Here is a 23,215-nt window from a genome sequence, read left to right as displayed (position 1 = left end):
ATAAATTGTACGGCGTGAAAACGAAACCTTCCAAAATTAGCAAAATTGCGTTTTTCGTTTTAATTTCCCCACAAAAATAGTGTTTTTTTGGTTGCGCCATACATTTTATGATATAAAGGATGATATAAAGGAGTTATGTCATTACAAAGGACAACTGGTTGCGCAAAAAACAAGCCCTCATACTAGTCTGTGGATGAAAATATAAAAGAGTTATGATTTTTAGAAGGCGAGGAGGAAAAAATGAAAACGTAAAAATGTAATTGTCTGAGTCCTTAAGGCCAAAATGGGCTGAGTTCTTAAGGGGTTAATGCTTTTTGTTTCCTATTAGCATAGTTTTGAGTATTAAAGGGGTAGTCCAGTGGTGAAAAACTTATCCCCTATCCTAAGGATAGGGGATAAGTTTGAGATCGCTGGGGGTCCGACGGCTGGGGCCCCCTGCGATCTCTCTGTACGGGGGCCAGGCTCTCCGGCCAGATAGCGGGTGTCGACCCCCGCACAAAGCGCCGGCCCACACGCCCCCTCAATACATCTCAATGGCGGAGCCGGAGATTGCCGAAGGCAGCGCTTCGGCTCTGCCATAGAGTTGTATTGAGGGGGCGTGTCGGCGGCTGCTTCGTGCCGAGGTCAACACGCCCTCTTCCCGCGGGCTGTCTGGGCTCCGTACAGGAGATCGCTGGGGGCCCCAGCGGTCGGACCCCCCGCGATCTCAAACTTATCCCCCTATCCTTAGGATAGGGGATAAGTTGTTCACCACTGAGTCACCACTGGACTACTCCTTTAACACCACCAAATATACTTCACTTCAACTCTATGCATATCTTCAACACACATACAATAAAAAAAAAAAAAAAAGTGCAATGCAATCTTCAGTCAGCACTGGTTTAATAAATAACATTTACAAGTCAATGGGTCTTCATATATACCGTAAATAACAAGTAAATGCACATTTCACAACTGGCTTAGTAGCACCATTAAACATTGTGTTCAACCAAGTATTGAGACCTGGAGGTCTCTAAAGTGCTGATGCCGTGACACTATCTTTAGACACAGCTGTCCACTTTGGATAACCAGGGAGCTTTATTCTCCTAGCAGCTGACTACACAGCGTCCAGTGAAATCAATGGGTTAGTCTTTCCTATATTCATGATAGGGACCTATGAGAATCACGCTACACTGTCTAACAGAAAGGAGTCCTGACCTGGGAACCCCCCCCCCCCCCCTCACATCTTAAGGTATATGAATAGGAGTCGTTACAAATCATCTTTTGACTTAGTGTTTCTCAACCAAGGTGCCTCCAGCTGTTACAAAGCTACAACTCCCAGCATGTACAAAGTGAAACCATGGTCTAAGACAGGGCTTCTCAGTCTTTCTACTGGGGCCTTACCAGCCAGAACATAGCAGTGCCTGACCTCCTCAATGGTGGTGGTCCATTATGTTTTAACACTTCCTACATTTATCTTTATATATCAATCCTGAACCCAGTAAAACATTAAAATCTGCACAAAACTATGTTCTGTTAAATGCTAAACTAGAAAATGTTACAACTAAGAGGCCTGCATATAATGATTTCTGTCAAAATCGCCATCCGATCTTGTGGGAAAGGGCACCTCATCTGTAAAGCCCTCCTCAGTTTGAAGAGTGCTGGTAATGGATGATGGGAGATATGAAACCTAGTATCCTAGTTTCTATGCATATTAGCCATTTAATATTAGGTAGCTCATGTATAATGTACTAACCAAAATCTTTATAAACTCGTTTAATTGGAGTTTCCCCAACCTGTGTTGAAAAACTGGAACTCCCAGCATGCCCAGACAGCCTATGTCCAGGTATGCTGGGAGTTGTAGTTTTGCAATGATTGGAGGCACCCTGGATGAGAAACACTGCCCTTAAGAGAACCTGTCACACTGAAAATGCAGTCCAATCTGCTAACTAGGGCAGCAACGAACCATTATTTCAGAATTTTTTTCAATAATAAAAAAAAAAAAATCTGGTATATAGATCAGACATTTTGTTGACAGAGATGTGATTAAAAAAACCATCAGCCTCCCTCCTTTTATACTATTCACCATGAGGGATCAATAGTGTTAGATTTAAAAAGCTCAGACAGTTCTACACCTGGTAAACCAAATGTGTGTATTTTTTTGTTGTTATTATTATTATGGGAGAAGTTTATTTGTATTTTTTTAAATAATATTTTTTCAATCATTACTGATTACCGTATTTATCGGGGTATACCACGCACCGGCCTATAACACGAACCCTCACTTTACCAAGGATATTTGGGTAAAAAAAGTTTTTTACCCAAATATCCTTGGTAAAATGAGGGTGTGTGTGTGCATGCGTATACCCCGATGCACCCCCAGGAAAGGCAGGGGGAGAGAGGCCGTCGCTGCCTGCTTCACTCCCCCTGCCTCCTGGGGTCTAGAGCCCTGCTGCCGCCGCTTCCCTCCCGCTGGCTATCTGCACCGCTGCCCGTTCTCTCCCCCTGACTATCGGTGTCGGCGCCCCATTGCCGGCGCCAATAGCCAGGGGGAGAGAAGCGGCACCAGCAATGGGGCAGCGGCGCCGATAGCCAGGGGGAGGCAACGGGGCAGCGGCACCAATTGCCAGCGCCGCTGCCTCCCCCATCCCCGGTTGTATAATTACCTGTTGCCGGGGTCGGGTCCGCGTTCCTGGCACCAATAGCCAGGGGAGAGAAGCGGCGCCGGCAATGGGTGCCGCTGCCCCTTCTCTCCCCCTGATTGCCGGCGCCGCTTCTCTCCCCCTGGCTATCGGCACCGATAGTCAGGGGGAGAGAAGGGCCGGCAGCAGGGCTCTAGACCCCAGGACAGGCAGGGGCAGAGAAGCCGGCAGGTCTCTGCACCTGCAAAGCCGCTGCAGTTCATTGATTTAAAGCGCCCGCTTTAAATCATTGAACTGCAGCGGCTTATCGGTGTATAACACGCAGGTAGACTTTAGGCTAAAAATTTTAGCCTAAAAAGTGCGTGTTGTTTAAGCGCTATTGCATTATGTTACTGAGCAGGAGGAGCTAAATAGATTGATATATAGTTTTGTGGAAAAGGTTCCCAGATAACTTGTCATTTACTCATGTAAACGTCTGCTCATTCTGGACTAAATAGTCAAATGGGCGGGGCTACTCAGTGATTGACAGCTGTCAGCACATAGAGAGCTGTTAAATCACTGGGTAGCACTGCCAACATGACTACTTAGCCCTGAGTGAGCAGAGATTAAACGAATACATGATAAGTTATTCTGTAAGTTTCCCCACAAAACTATATGAGGGAGATTTATCAAAACTTGAGCAGAGGAAAAATTGACCAGTTGCCCATAGCAACCAATCAGATTGCAGAGGCCTTTTCAAAAAAGAAGCAATCTGATTGGTTGCTATGGGCAACTGGTAAACTTTTCCTCTGTACACGTTTTGATAAATCTCCCCCTATATCATTCTGAACAGCTCTTCCTGATCTATAACATGATGCCTACAGACTGGACTGCATTTTCTAAGTAATTGATTCCCTTTAGGGTAGGGTCACATGTGCCGTATTTTGCTGCTTATTTATGCATTGTCGTACCCATTGAAGTGAAAATAGGAAGCCAGTTTTGTTACCCATTGACTTCAATTGGCAGGAAAATACACAGCAGCACAAAGGCAGTAAAAAAATGGCATGTGTGACCCTATCCTTAAAGATGACCTGTCTTTTAGTAAATCGTTGTGGTCCCCATATTATAACAATTTTGGATCATCTTCTCTTAGCGTTCTTTGTTAAGCTGTTCCTCTGTTATTCCTCTTAGAAATGTATACACAAATTGACAACTGGGTGGGACAATATCCCTATGTCAAAGGGGTGTGTCCCGACAGTGTAATACAGTCACCCCTGACTGGATACTGTAAGATAGTATAGGGACACACTTCTAACTAGAAGCACCCACTTGTCAGTGTATGATCAATTTCCAGTAGGATTAACAGAGGAATGGCACTACGCAGAGTTCTAACAAAAGATGCAGAATTGTCATTCCATGCAGAATACAATAATTTCCTCATTAATATTATTATCTACTAAAACAGACACGTCAGGCATAGTGACAGGTCGTCAATCTAGTCCAATAGCTTAGTCCATTCATTTACAGTCTTCATTTAGATCAGAGGGCCAGTACTGATCATCCATGTACTGGTTACATGTGGTGTAGTCTTCATCTCCGTTACTGCAGTCACTCATCTGGGAGCTACTCAGGAGATCTTGTTCCACCTGCTCCTCCACCAACTTATATAGCTCCATGCATGTCTGTGCGTCTTCAACTGACGAGTGGCCCTTCACACCAACCTGCGTAACAAAAGGTTAGAAAGGATTAAACATATTCTTAGATGTTCTCTTATTTATGTATTTCCCAGCTATAATTTTTAATAACAATTATATCTGTTTAACCCCTTAGGGATTCATTTTAGCATTTTCGCTTTTTCCTCCTTCCTTTCTAAAAACCATAATGCTTTCAATTTTGCACCTACAGACCCATAAAAGGGCTTGTTTTTTGCGTCACCAATTGTATTTTGCAATGACATCACTTATTTTAGAATATAACCTGCGGCGAAACAAAAAATAAAATATTTGTGGGGTGAAATAAAAAAATAAATAAAATTTTATAAATGAAACACCATTTCATAATTTTTGGGGGCTCCAGTTTCTAAGCAATGCAATATTTGGTAAAAATGACACCTTATCTTTATTTTAATACTTAAAATTATAAACTTCATGCATCAAAATTAGTATGTTTAAAATTTACATCTTATGACCCCTATAACTTTTATTTTTCCATGTATGGGGTGGTATGAGGGATCATTTTTTGCACTGTCATCTGTAGTTTTTATAGGTACCATTTTTGTTTTGATGGGACTTTTTGATCGCTTTTTAATATTTTTATGCTATATGAAGTGACCAAAAATGCACAATTTTGGACTTTGGCATTTTTTTTTTTTACATGTATGCCATCGACCGTGTGGTATAGCTAGAATATATTTTATTTAGTTCAGACATTTACACACGTGGCGGTACCACATGATTATTTTTATTCCTTATTGCATTATTTTATTTTAATGATTTAATGAAAAAAAAAAAAAAAAATTATATATTTTTACACACACACACACACACACACACACACACACACACACCATATTCCCCTACCCAGAATGCCCGCGGAGTGCTTAATGGCCTTCTGAAGCTCCGTTACACCAGGAGTGGTGGCCTCACCCTGAGGTAAATACTCAACCCCTTTAGCTGCTCTCAGGCCTCTTACCCCAGCCAAGCCAGATCACCCTGCTCTGTACTGACGAGTGGCAAAAACTAGGGATCGACCGATATTTTTTTAGGGCTGATACCGATAATCTGTGGAGGTTAGGGCCGATAGCCGATAACTTATACCGATATTCCGGTATAAAAGTTATCGGCTATTTATCACCCTGCGACACCGCTGCAGATCATTGATTTAAAGCGGGCGCTTTAAATCAATGCACTGCAGTGGCTATTGCGGTGCCATAGGCCGCCGCCTCCACCCGCTTCTCTCCCCCTGCCTGTCCAGGGGTCCTGAGACCTATCACCGCCACCGCTCCCCCCCGCCGCGCCTAGGGGTGCCTCCAGCTGTTGCAAAACTACTACTCCCAGCATGCGCTGGGAGTTGTAGTTTTGCAACAGCTGGAGGGCCTACTGTAGGTATAGTATATTATACAGATCCCTGTCCATCCCAGAACCCTGACTCAGCTTCCCAGTTGCTGCAGGGACCTCCCGGGGAGGGTGGTCCGGCCATCCATTCTTCATGTAGAGTCCGGCGGCATTCCGAGGGGAGGATGAACCGGTCCGGGCTGTCCTTCTCCAGGGGTCCTCTTCTCCACTCCGGGCAGGCTCCGGCCTAGTAACGCTGCATAGACACCCCTGCGCAGCGACGCACCTGATGTCACGGCGTAGCAGCGTCTATGCAGCTTACTAGGCCGGAGCCTGCCCGGAGTGGAGAAGAGGACCCCTGGAGATGGACAGCCCGGACCGGTTCACCCTCCACCCGGAATGCCGCCGGACACTACAGGAAGGATGGATGGCCCGGACCACCCCCATTACGGGCAAGTTTAATTTTTTTTATTGACTCGGAGGGTGGGGGAGGGGCCCGACCGGTATAGCGGTATGGGCAAAAATCCATACCGTGGGAGAAGAAAAAAAAAAAAAAAAAACGGTATCCGGTTCATACCGGTATACCGCCCAGCACTACGGTGGGGGGTGCGACACGGTGCGGGGGGTCAGGGGGGGGGCGGTCGCGGTGCAGTGGGGGCGGGGCATTATCGGCTTGGTAACTGCCGATAATGCCCAAAATCGTGATTATCGGCCGATAATGTCGGCCATACCGATAATCGGTCGATACCTAGCAAAAACCACGAAACAGCTGTCTGCAGATGGGTAGAAACTTCCCTTTTGGGAGTAGTCTGGCTTGGTATAAAATCCCGATCAGCTTTCTATATTCCTTAACAGGAGCTAAGCCGATACCAGGGAACATTACCTGAAAAGGTGATGTAATGGGCTGCTTTGCATATTTATATTATATATATTTATTTAATTATTATTATTATTATTTTTTTACACTATTTTTTAGCCCTTTATTTTAGGGGGCTAAAACATGCAAGCAGTCAGACTACTCCTCTCAATCAGATACTTATCCCCTATTCTGTGGATAGGGGATAAGATAATTTTCACCAGATAACTTCTTAAAAAGGTAGTATATTCCTGTGTGCAATATCCCTGAATAGACTCTAACCTGCTAAAAATTAAATGTAATCTTGGAGATAAAAAAAAAAAAAAAAAAAAAGAAAAGTCTTGATAGATTCCAACATTAAAGAGAAATATTCCTTTTTTATTCACCTTCCCACACTTAGCTGTTGCCATCTTTACCTGTATCCTTTTCTGGAGGATATTGAATGCTAAGGTTTTCAAGGAAGCTTGTGCATTTGGTGGAAGTCCTGCTAGGTGGTTAAGTAAAGTCATTTCACTGGTGTCTCTAGTTTGGACCAAGGGATGCAAATATTTTAGAGCTCTGAAATCGTTGTGTAGTGCATGTCCAATCACTCTTTTACCCTTGAGAAGCATCAGGATCTAAGAAAACAAAAAGACAAAAAAAAATGTTGAAGAAATATAAAGAGGAGTGTTTAGCAAACTTTCCAAATTAATGCCAAACTACAGAATGTCCAAATATTGTACTGTATGTGATCAAGATCTGACTATGACAATATGGTCAATATTTGGCATTTAAAGGGGTACTCCGCTCCCAGACATCTTATCCCCTATCCAAAGGATAGGGGATAAGATGTCTGATCGCAAGGGTCCCACCGCTGGGGACCCCCATGATCTCGGCTGTGGCACCCCAGACATCCAGTGCATGGAGCTAACTTCACTCCGTGCTGGATGATTGACGATGCAGGGCAGAGGCTCCTCATATCATGCTCACGCCTCGCTCATGATTTCATGGCCATGCCCCCTCAATGCAAGTCTATGGGAGGGGGCGTGGCGGCTGTCACGCCCCCTCCCATAGACTTGCATTGAGGGGGCGTGGTTGTGAAGTTACGAGCCTCCGCTGCTGCACCAGACAGTCTAAATGAACGCCAGGTGCAGCAGGGAGATCCTTTGGATAGGGGATAAGATGTCTAGGGGGCAGAGTACCCCTTTAAGTGCTACTATTATATAAAAAAAAAAAAAAATAATAATTACTTGACATGTCACACAGACATGTCAAAAAATGATCAGTGGGGTTTCAGTGCTGAGAACCCAGCCGATCTCTAGATCTAGCCGGAAACGCGCAGCAGCATGCGTCACTGCTCACGCAGTCAGTCTGATTGTAGGAAATGGGCTTCATTACAAGTCTAAGGAGCCTGACTGCAATTAGACTAGGGTGAAGCATGCTGCGGTGCACTTCTTCTGGCTATATTTAACGATCGGTGGTGGCAGAATGCTCCCCGATTCTCTAGACGAGTTCTTTGGGTTGTCAGAACTAGCACTCCTCTAATGTAAACTCAAGTATATCCCTTGTATAAAAACTTATGGCACTTGAGCTAGTTTATATATGTGAGAGACACTGCAATGGCATAAATGCATAGAGTTTTGGTGAGAAATCTATTGATCGCAAGCTTATATATGGCTCTGCACACTTTCTATAAGAACAAGCATTATTTACCTCTTTCTGAGCAGTCTTGAATGAAATAGCATTTTTCAGATGTTTTCTTGTAATGCCACTCCAGCGTGTCCTGTAGTCCATTACTGGCAGCTCCGGTTTAATATATTTATCATATATAACATCTCCCCGATAGTTGATCACAGAGCAGCGCGCCAACTCACTGATCCTCCCACCAGGACCAGTACCAACCATTTCACAATCAACAGCAACACACTTGCCGGGTTTTAGCCAGGAAACAGGTGAAGAAGCTCTACTAGACGGAGAGCTGCCTGCCATGGACAAGCCACTATCATAGTCACATGGAGGAGAACATACAGAGGACATGGTAGCTTTTGGTGGCAAAGCACCCAATGTAGCATTGATCTCATCTAGTTTTTCAGACAGGATATCTTCAGCTCCCTGTGGACAACCTGAAGAGCCACAGTCATCATGGATGGAGAACGAGCGTTTTTCAGATTTGTTTTTTCTTAGTAGACCACGTTCCTGTAGAAAAGCTTTGCGTAACAAGAAGCGCTGATGCTTTCTGCTCCTTCTGCCACGTCTATCTTTATGTTCATGCCCAGGTATAACTGTTTGAGGAGCTTTCATGTAGGGACTACTTTGAGGAATGCCGTGGAAGAGACCAGTGGAAGTCAAGCTTTCCATTTCGTAGAAAGGCTAAAGAACAAATAAATAAATAAAAATTGTATGATACTGGTGCAGTGCTCACCAACATTACAGCATTCCCTCTTGGTTCCAGGCCTATTTTTGGCTTAAAGGGGTACTCCGCCCCTAGACATCTTATCCCCTAGCCAAAGGATAGGTGATCAGATGTCTGATCGCAGGGGTCCTGCCGCTGGGGACCCCACCATCTCTGTTGCGGCACACTAGACATCTGGTCCACGGGGCGAACTTCGCTCTGTGCCAGATGACTGGCGATGCGGGGCAAAGACTCGTGATATCACGGTCATGCCCCCTTAATGCAAGTCTATTGAGGGGCACAGCCGTGACGTAACAAGCCTCTGGTGCTGCAACCGACACTCTAAACGAATGCCAGGTGCAGCAGGGAGATCACGAGAGGATCTTTGGATAAGATGTCTAGGGGCAGAGTACCTCTTTAATGTTAGGCTTCGTTCACATCTACATCAGAGCACCATCACAGATTCCGTTCCAGACACAAACAATGGAGCCAATAAGTTTAAATGGTGTCTGTCTGGTTTTGTTGTTTTGTGGGAGGTGAGCGGAAGAAAACAAACAGATCTGCAGTATTTTTTTTTCTCCGCTCATGTCCCGCCATTTAACCCTTTAAAGGGGTACTCCAGCGCTTAGACATCTTATCCCCTATCCAAAGGATAGGGGATAAGATGCTTGATTGCGGGGGTCCCACAGCTGTCACGCCCCCTCCCATAGGGTTGCATTGAGGGGGCGGAGCGTGACGTCACACGGGGGCAGAGCCGTGACGTCACAATGCTCCGGCCCCGTGATCGACAGTAATCAGACCCGGAGTGAACACGCTCCGGGGACTGATTATAACGGGGTGCGGCATGCAAGATCACGGGGGTCTCCAATGGCAGGACCCCCGTGATCAGGCATCTTGTCTTTTTTTTTTGTAGCTTTATACTTTAACAGTGGTACATTTTCAGCAATACTTGCATTATTTCTTGGTGAAAAATTCCCAAATTTCATGAAAAATTAGAAAATGTTGCATCTTTCTAACTTTGAAACTCTCTGCTTGTAAGGAAAATAGACATATACAATATGTCTATTTTATGTTTGCATCAAAGTTTGGAAGACATCATAGGGCTTCAAAGTTCAGCAGCAATTTTCCAATTTTTACCCAAATTTTTCAAAATCTGAATTTTTCAGGGACCAGTTCAGATTTTAAGTGGATTTGAAGGGCCTTCATATTAGAAGTACACCATATATGACCCCATTATAAAAACTGCACCCCCTCATAAAAAATACAAAATGACATTTAGAAAGTGTGTTAACCCTTTAGGTGTTTCACAGGAATAGCAGCAAAGTGAAGGAGAAAATACAAAATCTCAATTTTTTACACTAAAATGTTCTTGTAGACCCAGTTTTTGAATTTTTACTAGGGGTAAAAGCCCCCCAAAATGTGTAACCTCATTTCTCTCGAGTATGGAAATACCTCATTTGTGAACGTAAAGTGCTCTGTGGGCGCAGTAGAGGGCTCAGAAGGAGCGACAATGGGATTTTGGAGAGTGAATTTTGCAGAAATGGTTTTTCGGGGGCATGTCACATTTAGGAAGCCCCTATGGTGCCATGACAGCGTAAAAAAAAAAAAGGCACACTATTTTGGAAACTACACCCCTCAAGGAACATAACAAGGGGTCCAGTGAGCCTTAACACCACACAGGTGTTTGACGACTTTTCGCTAATGTCAGACGTGTAAATGAAAATTATTTTTTGTTTCACTAAAATGCAGTTTTTCCCCCCCAAATTTACAAGGGGTAAAAGGAGAAAATGCCCCCCCCCCCCCCATATTTGTAACCCCAGTATGGAAATATCCCATGGGTGGATGTGAAGTGCTCTGTGGGCGAGCTACAATGCTCAGGAAAGGAGCGCCATTGAGCTTTTGGAGAGAGAATTTGTTTGGAATGGAAGTCAGGGCCCCCCACATGTGACCCCATTTTGGAAACTACACCCCTCATGGAATTTAATAAGGGGTGCAGTGAGCATTTACACCCCACTGGTGTTTGACAGATCTTTTGAACAGTGGGCTGTGCAAATGAAAAATAAAATTTTTCATTTTCACAGACCATTGTTCAAAAAATCTGTCAGACACCTCTGGGGCGTAAATGCTCACTGCACCCCTTATTCTGTGAGGGGTGTAGGTTCCAAAATGGGGTCACATGTGGGTGGGGGGCTCTGTTCTGGCACCATGGGGGGCTTTATAAATGCACATGGCCTTCAATTCCAGCCAAATTCTCTCTCCAAAAGCCCAATGGTGCTCCTTCTCTTCTGAGCCCTGTAGTGCACCAGCAGAGCACTTTAGACCACATATGGGGTATTTCCATACTCCGAAGAAGTGGGATTACAAATTTTGGGGGGCTGTTTTCCTATTACCCCTTGTGAAAATTAAAGATTTAGGATAACACCAGCATTTTAAAGAAACAAAGACAAATTTTTCATTTTCATGTCCAACTTTAACGAAAATTCTTCAAACATCTGCGGGGTGTTAAGGCTCTCTTTACCCCTTGTTACGTTCTGTGAGGGGTGTAGTTTCCAAAATGGGGTCACATGTGGGTCTTTTTTTTGGCTTATGTCAGAACCGCTGTAACGATCAGCCACCCCTGTGCAAGTCACCTCAAATGTACATAGTGCGTTCTCACTCCTGAGCCTTGTTGTGTGCCCACAGAGCATTTTACATCCACATATGGGGTATTTCCGTACTCAGGAGAAATTGCGTTACAAATTTTGGGGGTCTTTTAGTTAGTGTAAAAACATTTTTTTTTTTTTTTTTATAACAACATGCTGGAGTAGACCCCAACTTTACCTTTTCATAAGGGGTAAAATGAGAAAAAGCCCCCAAAAAATTGTTAGGCAATCTCCCCCCCCCACCGAGTATGGAAATACCCCATATGTGACCCTAAACTGTTGCCTTGAAATACAACAGGGCTCCAAAGTGAGGGAGCGCCATGTGCATTTGAGGCCTCAGATGTGTATGGGCATGTGTATATGTAGTGTTTTACCCTTTATTTTGTGTAGTGTAGTGTTTTTAGGGTACATTCACACAGGCGGGGGTTCACAGCGAGTTTCCCGCTGGGAGTTTATACTGCAGTGGAAACTTTGCTGGATCTCAAACTTGCAGCGCGAAATTTCCATTGGGGGGGGGGGCCAAACCTCCAGCTGTTGCAAAACTAACTCCCAGCATGCCCTTTGGCTGTCCTTGCATGCTGGGGGTTGTAGTTATTCAACAGCTGGAGGCATAACACAGAGTTTGTTACTTAGTGTTTCGCAACCAGTGTGCCTCCAGCTGTTGCAAAACTACAACTCCCAGCATGTACGGTCTGTCAGTGCAGGTAACAGACTGTGTTTCGCAACCAGTGCGCATTCACCTGTAGCAAAACTACAACTCTCAGCATGCACTTACAGCCGAAGGGCATGCTGGGTCTTTTAGTTATGCAACAGCTAGAGGCACAATACTGCAACTCCCAGCGTGCCTTTAAGTAGTTTGTGCATGCTGGGAGTTGTAGTTTTGCAACAGCTGGAGGTACTTTTTCATAGAAAAAATGTGCATCCAGCTGTTGCGTAACTACAACCCCCAGCATGCACAATCAAAGAGCATGCTGGGAGTTGTTGCTAAGCAACAGCAGGCTGGATCCTCCTGCCGCCGCCGCCGCTGCTGCTTCCGCTCCTGGGCCCCGGCCTCAGGTAACAACTCGTCTCAGATGGCACCTATCACCCTTTTTTTCCCGGGTCACCAATTGACACAGAATCGCGGATCTAAATTGATTGGGGGGGGCTCAGGAACCCCCCAGCAGGCATCTCGTTCCGGTCCTTAAGTACCAGGATGTACCTGTATGCCCTGTGTCCATGAGGGGTTAAACAGATTTTGTTAATGCCAACACTGATGAGCACTTAGCACTTTTTCACATGAGATCACAGGGGGAGATTTATCAAAGAAGTTGACCAGTTGCCCATAGTAACCAATCAGATCGCTTCAAAGGCCTTTTCAAAAATAAAAGAAGCAATCTGATTGGTTGCTATGGGCAACTGGTCAACTTTTCCTCTGCACAGGTTTTGTACATCTCCCCCACAGTGACTGTACATTATGGCTATATGGATTATGCTCCACAGAGATGGTCAAAGTTTGGCTCACAAAATCTGTACAGGTTTTGGATGATGTTCTCCTTGTATGGACAACAAAACATACTTAAGTTTTATTTTCTGACTAGTACTAGCTCAGGGATGATTCTAAAGCTATTAATAGAATCTACGACTATAGTAATTCTGTAGGTGAATGAATCACAATGCTAAGCATACACAACGTGTTCTGTACTAGGTGCTGACACACAGTGAGCTGGAATGGAACATGGAGGTTATGGTGGTGCTTGTTTGAAAACAGACAGAGCCTACTGACTTCAACAGGGCTACTTTATTTCTTAAAGAGTCACTGCCTTTTTAAAGAGTACTTGTCACCAAATAAAACTTTGTTCCTTGTGTAATTAGCAGACACTTTCCAATTCACTTGCTTTTAAAATTATTAACAAATTTAAAATGTAATAGAAAAAACGGTCACTAGGTGGCTCTGTTCTGTTCCCTGCTGCAATTAATCCCAGCCTGGCAGGAGACCAAACTCAGGAAGTGCTTCTCTAAACTGACCTTGATTGACAGCTTCAAAGAGCCTCACTGAAAGCTGCAAAGACCCTCACTGAAACATGCACAGAGCCTCCCTCAAACATGCACAGAGCCTGAGGTCTTCTATTCATCACAGCGCTGCAACCATGTGAGGGCAGAAATGGTCCCCCAGAAGGCTTCAGTGATGTCATGCCTGCTGGGAAACTCCCACTTTTTTCTGCTGGGAGATAGCATTATGTGAGCAAGAATAAAAGTTAATATGCAGAGCTTTATAAAGCTGGGGAGGCGGGAGGGGTGTTAGGAGTAGTTAGGGAACATAGCCTGAGTTAGTTTAGAACAGTTTATTTGGTGACAGGTACTTTTTAATTCCTTAAAGACACAGCCCATTTCGGCCTTAAAGGGGTGCTCCACCCAAATACATCTTGTCCCCTATCCAAAGGATGGGGGATAAGATATTTTATCATGGGGGGCCCGCCACTGGGACCCACCGCGATCTCCATGCAGAATCTGCATTCTATGCGAGGCTGCTGCTCTGTCTCAGAAACCTGTGTGTTTTGATGGGACTGGAGAAAAGAGGTCACGACACGCCCCCTCCATTCTTGTCTAGACATGAATGGAGAGGGCGTGACATGACATCATGAGGGGGAGTGGCGTCACGTCTAGTTCTGGTAACAGGTTTCCGAGACTGGAGCATAGGGCTGGGCGGTATGAGCAAAAACATGTATCACGTGATTTACTTTAAGGGATGGCGGTTTCACGGTATTCAACGGTATTCCCCCCCCCCCCCCCCCATGTGACCTGGGCGCCGCTTCTCTCCGAACACCCCCCTCACAATTAATCAGCTGCGCTGTCCCCACATCATGTCACCCGCGTGCGCTCCTCTGCTCATCCTCCTGAGTTGCGGGCCGCCAGCGCTAGAAATCTGTACTACAAATAACATTTCCCGGGCTGCAAAATCAAACAAAATAAACTTTAACTAACCTGCCTATGTTCCCCCGTTGCTCTGCTACCATCTTCACTGTCCTGCACTGTGGTCCTCTTGCAGTTACCTTGGGACGGTAAAGTCACAGAGCAAGCCTATCATCGGCGGGGGCAGGACATCGCTGCGGCCGGTGATGGGCTGAGAGCGCTGTCATGTATGCTCCTTACAAGACAGTGGGCTCAGCCTATCAGCGGGCGAGGCGGGACATCGCTGCGGCCGGTGATAGGCTAACGACTCTGTGATGTTCCCATCCTCAGGGCCTCAGCGGAGGGACCATGAGGACGACCACGTCGGAAGGTAAGTTAAAGTTTGTTTTGTTTATTTTTGCAGCGTTATTTGTAGTACAGATTTCTAGCGCCAGCGGCCCGCAAATCGTATGAGGATGAGCAGAGGAGCACACACGGGTGACATGATGTGGGAACAGATTATATGTGCTGATAATTCGGTGGGGGGGGGGGTAGGGGGCGCGGGTAAGCAGAATAGCGCTCGTGGGTCAAATATGATTAGTTCCCCGATGTGGGGACAGCGCGCTGCGGCGGATAATTCACTCATTCGGGGGGGGGGGGGGGGGGGGGGGGCAACCGGTATGGGGGTGCTGCATGGAGATCGCGTGGTGTCCCAGCGCAATTAGACATCTTATCCCCTATTCTTTGGATAGAGGATAAGATGTCCTTGGCCGGACCACCCTTTTAAGGACACAGGAAATTTTCACTTTTCCTCTTCTGAGAGCCATAAATATTTTATATTTCCACCCACAGACCTATATAAGGGTTTTTTTTTTTTTGCACAATCAATTGTACTTTATAATGACATCTTCCATTTTACTGTAAGATGTACTTTGCAACCAAAAATATTCTATTTATGGTGGGAAATTAAGAAAACCACAATTTTGCAACCTTTGGGTTTTTGTTTTAATTAGTGCACTTTACGGTAAAACGGACATGTTCTCTTTATTCTGTGGGTCAATATGATACTATTCTTTACATGCTGTTTTGTATGCATTGTTGAACTATTAAAAAAAGCAAACTTTTTAACCTCTTAAGGACACAGGGCGTACCTGTAAGCCCTGCGCCCGGTCTGTAACGCAGGGTCCCGCCGTGACCCCGCGTCATACCGGGTCGGTCCCGGCAGCTAATGATAACCGGGACCCTGGGCTAATAGCGTGCGGCACCGATCGTTGTGCCGAGCACTATTAACCCTTTAGACGCGGCAATCAAAGTTTATCGCCGTATCTAAAATGAAAGTAAAAGCTTCCCAGCAGCTCAGTCGGGCTGATCGGAACCATCGCGATAAAATCAGGATATCCCAATCAGCTAGCACACAAGCGGAGGTCCCCTCACCTGTCTCCGTCGCGTCTGTGAGATTCAGGCTTGAGCAATCGACCACCTATAACACTGATCAACGCAAAGCTATGGCTTTGCAGTAATCAGTGTAAAAGATCAGGTACGGTGGGATAACCGCATACGGGGCAAAAATGAGCCGACCGGAGTAAGTGTTTCACTTTGGTCGGCTCATTGAAATACATTACATACGGACCACGTACGGCAGGTATACGGGAGCGCCCGGCTTTAGCTCCCCCCCAGCTGTATGCGGCCCTGTATTACCTAAAATGTGATGTGAACCCAGCCTTATCAAGCCAGTCATAACCAGTCTGTGAATTGGAGGCTATATACTTTCTATTAGTTCCACACTGTTCTCCTCATAGCTAAGACACGGCACTCCGATATGATTAGTGTGGTAATCATTTCTCTATGACCTAACCGGAGATAACGTGTAACAACTGTTTCTCAAATGACAGATGCTGAAGTCACTTTTCCACTCTTACTCTGACACGCTCGGGCAGCCAAGACCTGGGTTAATAGTCAAGGGGGCGGTCACTACTGCTGTGCTAGTAGGGAAGAAAGCAGCAGCCGGGACCTGTCCTGAAGACTAGGGGCCAAAGCATAAGAGTACTTTATGGAGTCCCAGCATCACCCTACCTGCATTAGTTTTATGCTGCCTGTGGTTTGGGGTATTCCGATTTAAAGGGGTATTCTGATTTAGTTAAACAGCGAATGAAAACCTGCTAGGATTGTAAAATAAAATAAAGTATACTGAGTGTGCCCGTTCTGGGTGCGTGTGGTTACTTCCCCTGATAAAGCATTCTCCTTGTTCTGGCGATATCATCTGAATATATCACACTGAATATATCTGGTGATATCACACTGCAGCCACAAAGCAGTAGAGCGTGGAGAACGTAACCGCAGGTACCAGAGTGTCCCCCATACTGCCAGCAGTAGAAAAATAAAGATGTACATACCTTCCTCCACTACCCCGGGGCCTCCGGTAACCAGCTCCGGTCTCCGCCGCGATCCACTTCCTGGTTGCCAGTGGTCGGATGAATCAGCCAATCACCAGCCGCAGCGCGGTCCGACTTGGCCGGCGATAGGCTGAGCGGCAGTGCGAAAACGCTTCAGGACACAAAATTCTTCACTACACCGACACCTGCGGCCGGGGCTGAAAACGTCACACTGCCGCTTAGCCTATTGCCGGCCGAGTCGGACCGCGCTGCGGCTGGCGATTGGCTGATTCATCCGACCACCAGGAAGTGGATTGCGGCGGAGATCGGAGACTGTTACCGGAGACCCTGGGGGAGCGGAGGAAGGTATGTACATCTTTATTTTTTTTTCCTGCTGGCACTATGGGTGACAATTCTTATGGTCTGGAGTTCTCCTTTAAAGGGGTACTCCGGTGAAAAGCTTTTTTCTTTCAAATCAACTAGTGGCAGAAAGTTAAACATATTTGTAAATTACTTCTATTAAAAAATCTTAATCCTTCCAGTACTTATTAGCTGCTGAATGCTACAGAGGGAATTCCTTTCTTTTTGGAACACCGATGACATCACGAACACAGTGCTCTCTGCTGACATCTCTGTCCATTTTAGCAACCATGCATAGCAGATGTATGCTAAGGGCAGCATGGTGGCTCAGTGGTTAGCACTGCTGACTTGCAGTGCTGGGGATTGGGTTCAAATCCCACTGAGGACCACAATAAATAAAGCTTTATTCTTATTATAATAACATCAGCAGAGAGAACTGTGCTCGTGATGTCATCTGAGAGCATTCCAAAAAGAAAATAATTTCCTTTGTAGTATTCAGCAGCTAATAAGTACAGGAAGGATTAATATTTTTTAACGGGAGCCGACCAGAGCACATAATCGCATGTTTTCCCGGGGACCGCATCGCTATATCGCATTGCTTTTGCGATATATCGTGCAGCCCGGCCGGGAACTCTGCAATTCTACCCCGAGCGTGACTCTGGGTTACCGATCCTGGCAGGGAAAATTAACCCCGAGTAACGCTCGGGATTACCGCTCAGGAGGTTAAAGTAAAACCTCAATAAATTGGGTATCCTTGTAATCGTATGGTACTACGGAATAAAGATAAGGTGTCAATTTTACCGAAAAGTGCACTGCCTAGAAACAGAAGCCCCAATTTTTTATTTTACCCTACAAATAAGGTTTTCTTGTTACGCCGCAGATTATGTTATAAAATAAGTGAGATCATTACAAAGTACAATTGGTGACGCAACAAAGAGGCCCTTATAGGAGTCTGTAGGTGCAAAATTTAAAGGGTTATGATTTTTAGAAGGGGAGGAGGAAAAAACAAAAGTGCAAAAGCAAAAAGTGGCCAAAACGGGCTTGGTCCCCAAGGGGTTAAAGGGGTACTCTGGCGCTAAGGCATCTTATCCGCTATTGAAAGGATAGGGATAAGATGCGTGATCGCAGGGGTCCCACCACTGGGGACCCCCGTGATCTTGCACACAGCACCGTTATAATCAGTCCCTGGAGAATGTTCGCTCCGGATCTGATTACTGGCGATCACGGGGGCCAGAGCATTGTGACATCACAGCCCCACCCCCATGTGACATCACACTCCACCCCCTCAATGCAAGCCTATGGGAGGGGGCGTGACAGCTGTGGGACCCCCCGCAATCAGGTATCTTATCCCCTATCCTTTGGATAGGGGATAAGATGTCTTAGCGCCGGAGAACCCCTTAAAGCAGGGATGTCAGCCATTGGATATGAAGGGGGCTGCAGACAGTCACACATGAGGGATAATCACATGAGTGATGTGCAGATCCCCTACAAGAGTGGTCTCTAGCAAAACTACAACTCCCAGCATTCTTCTTTATAAAATATCCCAAATGCCATTTTCTCCGTGGACAGCTGCCTAGTGCTTCTGATCCCCTATATGAGCCCAATGATTACACAGCATGTGTCAGTAGATGTATGGGCAGATGGTGGTCCCCCAGGCTTCTAGAGGGGCTCTGACCCGTACACTGATACTGCCCCCTGCACACTTACCTGTCCAGTGCCCACCGCTCCCCGGCCGATACTACAGCCGCTCACCACGTGTTACAGTACTGGCTTCTCCGCTCTCATGTCCGGGCATGTTCCTGGGCTGAGAGCTTGTGATTGGTCACTTCCGACAGGTCCAGCCCCCCAAAGCGTTTCTGATTGGCTAACAGTTAAATCAGTACTGTATTCGGAATATGAAGGAAAGACGAGCGTCGTGACGTCATCACACAGGACTGCGTTTGCCGGTCAAACCACGTGACCCGGCACGTCACCTGATAAGCGAGTCTCGCGTAGGCAGAAGTGAGTCAGCGGGTGACGTAATCTAGTGATTACCGCACAACTTTAGATCACAGATCTTCATTTAAGTCACCTTCACTTTATACAGGGCTGTAAACTATAGGTCCTACCAGCTAAAATAGGTTTATATTGGCTGCTACCCTGAACCAGTGACTAATAAGCCCCTTTTGACTTTAACCCCTTAAGGACCACAGTTTTTCTGCACTTTCGTATTTTCCTCCTCACCTAAAAATCATAACGCTTTCAATTTTGTACTTACAGACCCATATGAGCGCTTGTTTTTTTGCGCCGCCAATTGTACTTTATAACGACATCAATCATTTCACCAGAAAATTTATGGCGAAACCAGAAAAAAAATATTTGTGGGGCAAAATAAAAAAAACGCCATTATGTAACTTTTGGGGGCTTTTTTTTTTATTCTGTAGGTTCATACGGATACAAGGATACCTAATTTATATAGGTTTTATTTAATTTTACTACTTTATTTTACTACTTACTACTAAATTGTCATCTTCTCTCCCCTATAACTTTTTATTTTTCCATATGCGGGGATGTATGGGGGCTAATTTTTTGTGCCGTGATCTGAAATTCTTCTCAGTACCATTTTTGTTTTGATGAGACTTTTTATTCGCCTTATATCATTTTTTTTAGGGTATACAAAGTGACCAAAAATATGCAATTTTGGACTTTGGAATTTTTTTATGTGTACGCCATTGACCGTGTGGTTTAATTAACATTATATTTTTATAGCTCGTACATTTAAGCACGTGGCGATACCACATTTGTTTATTTTTATATATTTTTTTACATATATATATTTTTTTTAAATGGGGAAAAGGGGGGGGGGTGATTGAAACTTTAATTACTGAAGGGGTTAACATTTATTAACTTAAAAAAAAAAATACCTTTTTCACACTTTTTATTTAGTCTTTGATTGCATATACTGATCATAGCCATAGCATAGCATTGATCAGTGTTATATGTGCTCGATTGCTCCAGCTTGCATGGCAGGCTTTGGAGCAAAAGAACACCGATCGGACAGTGAGGAGGAAGGTAAGCATCCCCCCGCTGTCCTCTCAGCTGTTCGGGACGCCGCTATTTCACCGCTGCGGTCCTGAACAGCCCGCTGAGCTAACCGGCAAGTGTTTTCTCCCATTTTAGATGCCGCAATCAACATTGATCGCAGTGTCTAAAGGGTTAATACCGGACATCAGCCAGAACAGCGATGTCCAGTATTAGCCACAGTCGCGGGTTCAGGTTGCTGATAGCAACCAGGACCCACCAGGTATGAAGCGCGCTCAGCTCCACATAACGGGAGCCGGCCACTGACGTAAATGTATTAATTGGTGGTCATTAAGGACCAGGCCAATTTTCATTTTTGCACTGTCCTGTTTTCCTCCTCCTCTTAAAAATCATAACGCTTTTAATTTTCCACCTAAAGAACCATATGAGGGCTTCTTTATTGTGTCACCAATCGTACTATGTAATGCCATCAAGCATTTAATAATAAAATCTATGGCAAAACCAAAATATATATATTTATGGAGAGAAATTGGAGAAAAAAAAACACCATTTTGTAAATTTTAGGGGCTTCTGTTTCTATGCAGTGCACTTTTCGGTAAAAATGACACCTCATCTTTATTCTGTAGGTCCATACGGTTACAAGGTTACCCAATTTATGTAGGTTTTATTTTATTTTAATTCTTTAAATTAGTTTGTGTAAAATTGTCTTCTTCTGACCCCTATAACTTTATCTTTCTGCATACTGGGCTATATGAGGGCTAATTTTTTGCGCTGTGATCTATAGTTTTTATCGGTACCTTTTTTTACTGTGATGGGAATTTTTGATCACTTTTTATAAAATATTTTATAGTATATGAAGTGACCTCAAATTTGTTATTTTTTTACGCATACACCATCGACCGTGTGGTTTAGCTGACATTACGGTATATTTTAATAGTTCAGACATTTACACATGCAGTGGTACCACATATGATTAGTTTTATTTTTATTCCATTATTTTATTTAAAAAATTGGAAATGGGGGGGGGGGTGATTCAAACTTTTATTAGGAAGGGGTTAATTCACTTTTATTAACTTTTTTTTTAGTCCCCATAAGGGACTATTACATGCAATCTTTTGATTGCATACACTGATCAATGCTATGCCTTAGCATAGCATTGATCGATGTTATCGGTGCTCTGCTGCTCCAGCCTAAAATTAACGCAAACCAGATATGTACCAGAAGTCCGATAGACTTGCAGTGGGCTTTAGGCAAAACCTCCCACCCTCGCATAAAGGGGTGGGTAAGAGTCAATGTAACTCTACTATATATTTAGTTGACATATAAGTAATGTGTACCAAGATTTATTGGAAGTTGTGCTGAAACATACACACATGTTAAGTTATATATATTGACCTGATATACTATACAACACAGTAGCATTCCTAAGGTTTTAAAAGCACAAGACTCCAAGTATATGTGCCCCCCCCCCCCCCCCACTTCCAAAACGCGTCTGAGGTTTTTCGGTCACTATTCCATATGCTCACTCTGTACTCACGAGTATCACGCTGGTCGAGACGTCGGGATTTAACCCCTTGGGGACGGAGCCCATTATGACCCTAAGGACTGGAGCATTTTTTTGCAAATCTGACCACTGTCACTTTAAGTATTAATAACTCTGGGATGTTTTTACTTATAAATTTGATTCGGAGATTATTTTTTCGTGACATATTCTACTTTATGGTAGTGGTAAATTTTCGTCGATACTTGCATCATTTCTTGGTGAAAAAATCAAAAATTTGAAAATTTGAAAATTTAGCATTTTTCTAACTTTGAAGCTCTCTGCTTGTAAGGAAAATAGACATTCCAAATAAACTATATATTGATTCACATATACAATATGTCTACTTTATATTTGCATCATAAAGTTAACATGTTTTTACTTTTGGAAGACATCAGAGGGCTTCAAAGTTCAGCAGCAATTTTCCAATTTTTCACAAAATTTTCAAAATTGGTATTTTTCAGGGACCAGTTCAGGTTTGAAGTATATTTGAAGGGCCTTTATATTAGAAATACCCCATAAATGACCCATTATAAAAACTGTACCCCTCACAGTATTCAAAATGACATTCAGTAAGTGTGTTAAACCTTTAGGTGTTTCACAGGAATAGCAGCAAAGTGAAGGAGAAAATTCAAAATCTTCATTTTTTACACTTGAATGTTCTTGTAGACCAAGTTTTTGAAATTTAACAAGGGATAAAAGGAGAAAAATCCTCTGAAAATTTGTAACCCAATTTCTCTTGAGTAAGGAAATACCTCATATGTGTATGTCAAGTGTTCGGTGGGCTCAGAAGGGAAGGAGCGACAATGGGATTTTGGAGAGGGAGTTTTTCTGAAATGGTTTTTGGGGGGCATGTCACATTAAGGAAGCCCCTATGGTGCCAGGACAGCAAAAAAAAAAAAAAAAAAAACCACATAGCACACTATTATGGAAACTACACCCCTCAAGGAACGTAACCAGGGCTATGGTGAGCCTTAACACCCCACAGGTGTTTGACAACTTTTTGTTAAAGTTGGATGTGTAAATGAAAATGTTTTTTTTCCACTAAAATGCTGGTTTTCCCTCAAATTTTACTTTTTTGCAAGGAGTAATAGGAGAAAATGCCCCCCCAAAATTTGTAACCCCATTTCTTCTGAGTATGGAAATACCCCACTGCGAGCGCACAACAATGCTCAGAAGAGAAGGAGCGCCATTGAGCTTTTAGAGAGAGAATTTGTTTGGAATGGAAGTCGGGGGCCATGTGCATTTGCAAAGCCCCCCGTGGTGCCAGAACAGTGGACCCCCCCCCCCCCCCACATGTGACCCCATTTTGGAAACTACACACCTCACGGAATGTAATAAGGGGTACAGTGAGCATTTACACCCCACTGGTGTTTGACAGATCTTTGGAACAATGGGCTGTGCAAACGAAAAATAAAATTTTTCATTTTCACAGACCATTGTTCCAAAAATCTGTCAGACACCTGTGGGGCGTAAATGCTAACTGTACCGCTTATGACATTCCGTCATGGGTGTAGTTTCTAAAATGT

At 44.4% G+C, this 23,215-nt stretch overlaps 1 protein-coding gene across 1 annotated transcript; it reads right to left on the bottom strand.

Moving 5' to 3' along the window:
• Window positions 1-2,137: 2,137 nt before the first annotated feature.
• AEN (apoptosis enhancing nuclease) lies at window positions 2,138-19,075 on the bottom strand. Its single transcript, XM_056569250.1, has 4 exons — window positions 18,833-19,075; window positions 8,202-8,858; window positions 6,926-7,126; window positions 2,138-4,321 (listed from the first exon to the last, which is right to left on the bottom strand). The coding sequence occupies exons 2-4, from the start codon at window positions 8,844-8,846 to the stop codon at window positions 4,118-4,120; spliced, it is 1,050 nt and encodes a 349-aa protein (XP_056425225.1). The 5' UTR covers window positions 8,847-8,858; window positions 18,833-19,075; the 3' UTR covers window positions 2,138-4,117.
• Between the last annotated feature and the right edge of the window lie 4,140 nt (window positions 19,076-23,215).

This window comes from Hyla sarda, chromosome 4, assembly GCF_029499605.1.
Source record: "Hyla sarda isolate aHylSar1 chromosome 4, aHylSar1.hap1, whole genome shotgun sequence".
Taxonomy (NCBI): Eukaryota; Metazoa; Chordata; class Amphibia; order Anura; family Hylidae; genus Hyla; species Hyla sarda.
This window is presented reverse-complemented; position numbering and strand designations above follow the sequence as displayed.

What these genes read in the sequence shown, in the direction of transcription:
- AEN (XM_056569250.1), bottom strand. Translation starts at nt 8,846, where the DNA reads ATGGAAAGCTTGACTTCCACTGGTCTCTTCCACGGCATTCCTCAAAGT. An exon ending in TCAAGACTGCTCAGAAAGAG is followed by an intron (nt 7,127 to 8,201) that starts GTAAATAATGCT and finishes TTGTTTTCTTAG; the next exon opens with ATCCTGATGCTTCTCAAGGG. An exon ending in TCCTCCAGAAAAGGATACAG is followed by an intron (nt 4,322 to 6,925) that starts GTAAAGATGGCA and finishes TTTGTTACGCAG; the next exon opens with GTTGGTGTGAAGGGCCACTC.